At 49.2% G+C, this 5,725-nt stretch overlaps 1 protein-coding gene across 1 annotated transcript; it reads left to right on the top strand.

Moving 5' to 3' along the window:
* The first annotated feature begins 960 nt into the window (after window positions 1-960).
* Window positions 961-5,192, top strand: IRX6 (iroquois homeobox 6). Its single transcript, XM_073308461.2, has 6 exons — window positions 961-1,005; window positions 2,041-2,298; window positions 2,714-2,823; window positions 3,412-3,719; window positions 4,047-4,658; window positions 5,080-5,192. Exons 1-6 carry the CDS (start codon window positions 961-963, stop codon window positions 5,190-5,192), a joined length of 1,446 nt encoding a protein of 481 aa, XP_073164562.1.
* Window positions 5,193-5,725: the final 533 nt, after the last annotated feature.

Raw genomic sequence — 5,725 nt, 5'->3', positions numbered from 1 at the left:
ATTCCAGCCTTTGCAGCACGAATAATGGACTCGGATGCAAACAGTTGGGGCTGGCGAACAGACAGATCCAAACGATCATAAAGGAGAGAGGGGGGATAATTAGCACAGAGGCAGGCACATACTCGAGAATTTGCTAAAGAGAGTCCCGTACATTCGCGGGCACCAGATCCACCCTGAATGGAGCAGCATGGTTAACTCCTGTGCACGACTTTCCCCTGCACTACCCGCAAACGCCATTTCTTTCCCTTTTCTTTCTTTGAAGCTCCAGGGCTGAGGTATCTCGGGGAGGGGGGAGAACGGTCTAGGTTACACTTTAGTGAATGGAAGAAGTTTCTTCTCCCGCCCCCCCCCCCCGATTCTTCAAAATCCAAATTGGATTGTGTTTTTAAAGAGAGCGCCCGCGAGAGACCAACCGCGCAGCAGTCCAGGTCCCTGCCTTTGACGTGCATCACAGCCCAACATTAAAACAACATGAAACAAGTGTTGAGTGCATCTTAGCTGTTAGAGATGATTGGCAACGATGGTTATAGCCTGGCTGGGGCTGTCGTTTCGGGATTACTATGACGTCACTTGGATACTCTTCCATGGATGAATGCTAAAGAACTATAGAGCAGAAAATAATACAACAAGCAGGCTCCATATCTTGCAAGCCTTACGTGATCCCCTCCTTTCTTTTAAACTCCCCTTTTCAGTTCAAGCCTCCATATATTGGGGTGATTTTTATATAAAAACATATATATTCCTAAGAAGGATGGCAGGTGGGGGGGAAGCCTTCTTTCAGGCTCCATACCTCATGCCTGGTTGCTTTTCTTAAGTGTAATCATCTATAATTGAGGTGGGGGAAGCCATACGTGGACATGTGTATGGGAGAAGGTACATCTTGAAGCAGGGGGTTTAGTTACAATCGATCGGGGGGGGGGAGGAGGAATATTGCTTATGGTTCAAAAATAAGGAGCAGCTATGTCCTTCTCTCAGTTTGGATATCCCTACAGCACCACTTCGCAGGTAAGAGAAGTGAGCACTCACTTTTGATCAGATTCCGCTGCTGCATTCCAGATGTCTTGTTTCCTTCCCCCACCCCCCTTTGCTTCGAGTCTTTTTAAAGGGCGCATCTGGAGGCTTTTTAAGAAATGTGTGCGTGCGTGTGTCTCTTGTGTTATTCTAGGATTTTAAAAAATGACAACCACCCTCCGTCTGCGGGGCAAGGAACCTGATATGGCACTGCTCTGTGTTTAGATGCAGCTGATTTACAAATCTGTATCGATCTATTTACCTGTGTTACTCGCTTAAAGCTTTCATTTGAGAGGCGCAGCGTCGGGCATTGGCTTTTGGAGGAGCTTTTCTCCCTTTTTTTTTTTTTTACTCTGCGGTGTGAGCCTTGCAGGCTAGCTCTTATGCACCTCTAGAAAGTACTCGGCCAGAGCTTGTGTGTGCCGGTCTATTTTACTAGATGTTATTGTTGTGTGATTTATCTGTGACATGCTCCTCCGTCTTTCCTCTCACTGCCTCTTATTACAAATGTCTCGACTTTTGCCTAGCGACTTCCAAAAGTGCCTCCAAATTAACTAAATTGCTGCTCTATGGTAAATCGATCCATAATTTATTTTGGTTGGATTATTTATACACCGTGATCACGGCAAGGTTTTCCTCCCCTTCCTTGGGAAGTTGGCTTCCCCTGTGCTTTTAAAAGTAAAGGAATCCGACGCCTTTGACTGCATCATCTGACATATTTAGTGCTTCGCCTATTGTCAAGTAATCTGCAATCGCAACTTCTTGCCTTTAGATCAGTGTGAACTGGAGTAACGGGGTTTACACAGATTTGTTTTACAATTTTCTATGGCAATGGTTTCCCTAAAGTTTTGCCTGCTTTGATTAGCTGCCCCCCCCCCCCCCACACACACACACACACGCTTCCCATTCGGTTTAGTTCCAATTTTCCTGCACTAGTTGACACTCCTTTGTAGGCAGGTTGGGTGTTTCCCTCCCCATCTCAATTCTTTCTGCTGGTGCTGCGTGTAAAACATCCCTTTCTCTCCCCAGTTTTTTGTGTCTGCCAGCCCCAGTACGACTTGTTGTGAAACTGCCTCCAGATCCGTGTCGGATGTTTGCTCTGGGTCTGCCCACGCGGCTACGATTTGCTGCCCCTCGTACGAAAACAGGCTGCTGACCAGCACCCGGACGGAGCTCAATGCAGCTCTGGGGATGTGCAGCTCTCCCTATTCAGCAGCCGCAGCCAGCCAGGGTTATGCCAACTACCTTCCTTACAGCACAGACCCATCCACTCTTTACACCACGCTGGTGAGTAGACGCCCAAATACCAAGCTTCGTCCTGTGACCAGGAGCTTTTATTCTATGGCTACCTCTGGGCATAGGGGGAGGGAGGACAGGAAGGGGGGGGGGGGGTCAGCTAGCCTGCAACAGGCGACAAACTTGCTTTAGGACACGGGGAGGGGAGGGGAAGAGGCAGAGTGTGTAGGAAGAAGCAAAATTAGCAAGCATGCTAAGACAGCTGCCTCGTCCTTCTGGTGTAAAGGCAGCAGCGGGGGCCCCTCAGGACAGCAGGGATCAGAGACACAGCAGGGGCGTCACAGGATTGGAATGCATGGAGCCCCCCCCCCCCCCTTGATTCAGTCAGACAAGTGGATTCAGTCAGACAAATTTCCTGTTTTAACACCTTCAATCTGAACGTCCAGCGCTGCTCCTTCCCTTCCAGAACCCTCAGTATGAAATGAAGGACGGCACGAGCGGTTTGCACTCGGGAATCGGACAGCCTGCTGCCTTCTACCCCTACGATCATTCCTTAGGGCAGTATCAGTACGACAGGTAACAGCCCCTTGGATCAACTGCGAGTAGGATTAATATCCCTCTGCGACGCAGCAACAGGCGTCCCCAAACCCCGGGGTGTTCTAGCTGACAGATGTTCTACAAAGGCTCGAAGCACGCGGCTAACAGCAGTCAGGCAGCATCAAAACTTGGCCGCTCACCTCCTTGGTCAATTGCCGCGGCAACCAAGTTCTAGGGCAAGGCGAATTGTATTCACAACATCGCCTGCGAAAGCGGTGACACGTGGCACTCCCCGTTAAAACGGGGTGTAACCCTCTGCTCGTGACCTCCCACCCCAGGGTGAACTCGAAACGGGACCGCGACCGAAAGATTCCCTCTCCTTCCCCGGTCCTCTTTGATCCCATCCCGTCGTTTAAAAACAAACACAAAAAAGTAGCAAATAAATAAAACACCCAGAGCGAAGTCAGCGAAGTAATTCTGGCTAATAGAAGCCGGAGGAGAGGGGGAGGAATTGTTTAGAGTGGGTAGCTTTAGTCTGAATAGACGGTTTGCTGGTAAAGTTAATTTTGTGCCACTTCCGCATATTACCCATGCAGTGACATTTCCTCTTTAAATATTTCATGGCAGGTATGGGACAGTGGATTTCAGTGGCTCAGCCAGGCGCAAAAATGCAACTCGAGAGACAACCAGCACCCTTAAGACCTGGCTGTACGAACACAGGAAAAACCCTTATCCCACCAAAGGCGAGAAAATCATGCTGGCCATCATCACCAAAATGACCCTCACTCAAGTGTCCACTTGGTTTGCTAACGCCCGACGGAGGCTCAAGAAGGAAAACAAAATGACCTGGTCTCCCAAGAACAAAGCAGGGGAAGAGAGAAAAGATGAAAACAAAAGAGAGGAAGAGGAGTATGGCACCGAAAATGAAGGCAAAGGTAGGGGTGGGGGAGGACACCTAGGACGAGTGACTTTGAATTGGATTGTGCTGGGATTTCTCTTTCTTGATAGCCATGTCTTCCTTAGGAAGGTGTTTAAAAAGCAAGACAAGAGACAGACCCCATCTCAAAGACACAATAGCAAACTCTATAGGAAGTGGCGTCAAAAGTAATGAGACAACAGCCTCTGCAAAGCATCCTCCCCCCACACACAAATATACTGTCGGTGATTAACATCTTGCATTGCACACACCCAGTTCTCGTGCCCTTTCACAATCTCACTCATGTGTTGGTTTCTTCCCCCCCCCCCTTCCTTATTTTGAAAAGCAGGTCAGAAAAGCTTCAAGGAAGAAAAGGAATTGAGACTGAGAGACCTGGACGATTTAGACGAGGACGAACAAGACAAGATAGACAACGACCGAAAGACTGCCCCGAAAGTCAGCACGGCTTTGGCGGAGTCTGAGAAAAGGGACTGCACCAGCGTGACCCCACCTAGCCATTTTCACACTCTCCCCTGTAACAAGACCGTGCCGGTGGCAGGAGGAGACTTCTTAGAGACCGTGGGGCAAAAGGCAGCCAAAGCGGTGGGCACCATTACTCAAGGGCAGCAATACGAAACCCCAGACAAGCCCAGAATCTGGTCGTTAGCTCACACAGCCGGGGCCCATGTTGCGGTTGCCCCCCCGCACACCGAGCCAAGGACCGTGAGCCCTGGCTGTTTGCTGGGCAGGGGGAGGCGCTCTGGGTCGGGACGCTGCCCTGAGGCCAGCCCCCTGGGCAGTCTCAGAGCCCAGCCCATTGCGGACAGTGCGCTCGAAGAACTACCCCAGGCCACCAAGATTTGTAGAAACTCCACTTTCAACCTGCAGTCTATCCAACTAAGCTGTGCTCCCTATCCCGTCCTGGGGGAGACGTGCCAGTATTCTTCAGGAGCTGAAGGTACTTCCATATTTCTCTTCGTCCTGATGGGGGGCTGGGGGGGGGGCATGCTTCAATGCTAAAACAGGCGGCTAACCGTAACAACTGACCTCCTTCCCCATTAGCTGCCTGTTTCTAGCCCAACACGTTTGTTTACCGCACAGGTCACATGAAAAACATACAGCTCCCGCTAATTTGATGCAGCACAGAGCTGGCTGCTGGGCCTAATCATTTTCTGCAACATAAGCTTATTTTGAACAATTATTCTAGTACAACTAACTCCTGGCTGGGGTGAGGGAGTGGGGTATGGGCAGGCCCCCCAAAGTCCAAGAGGCTGGAAGGATTTCAGAGAGCTGGAAAGCCTTTTGGCCTAGGTCAGACAAAGCAAATGTACCTGGTGAAGCTTCAACGTTGATGATAAATTGGTTGTGTCTATACGCAGGGTTTGGGAGAAATGTGAAACCCAGCCAAGGAGCCATAGATCTCAGTGAAGGTTGTGTAGCGCAGCATAAAGATAAACTGAGAACAGCTTTTAGGCCAGTGCTGAAGAGGTGAGGTAGGTAACTAACTTTCCTGCACACTAAATCATTTTATGGGCTCCTCAATGGGACAGTAAAAGATATATATTTCAGAGAGAATCCGGGCTGTGTTTGCTAGGGGATACTGCTTCACTTTCAAAGTATTACAAACAGATTACACAAAAGCGCAGGGTCCCCTTGTCTAACCTAACTTCGTGTGTGCGAATGACCGATGTGACCTATTAAAACAGCCCCACTTTACCAAACTACATGATTTTATTTGAGTGCTTAGTAGTTGAGAGGTTATTGAAACCTTGGTGGGAGAGAGAGAACATATGCTGGCTACTGTGGTGTGAGTTTGGTGGAGAGGACGGACAGGGGAGAGGATAGGCACAAGTAATGATATCTGTGTTCTGCTTTGCAGGGAAATTTCTCCCAGGACCCACAACTATTCTAGTAAGTTAGTTTAAAATGTTATTTGAGCACACAGATAATTAGGTCCAAATGTTTCTTTTCAGTAAGCAAATTGCCCCAAGACATTTACTGTGTCTTTCCCCCCACCCCCAATGT

This window comes from Lepidochelys kempii, chromosome 12 (genome assembly GCF_965140285.1).
Source record: "Lepidochelys kempii isolate rLepKem1 chromosome 12, rLepKem1.hap1, whole genome shotgun sequence".
Classification (NCBI taxonomy): domain Eukaryota; kingdom Metazoa; phylum Chordata; order Testudines; family Cheloniidae; genus Lepidochelys; species Lepidochelys kempii.
This window is presented reverse-complemented; position numbering and strand designations above follow the sequence as displayed.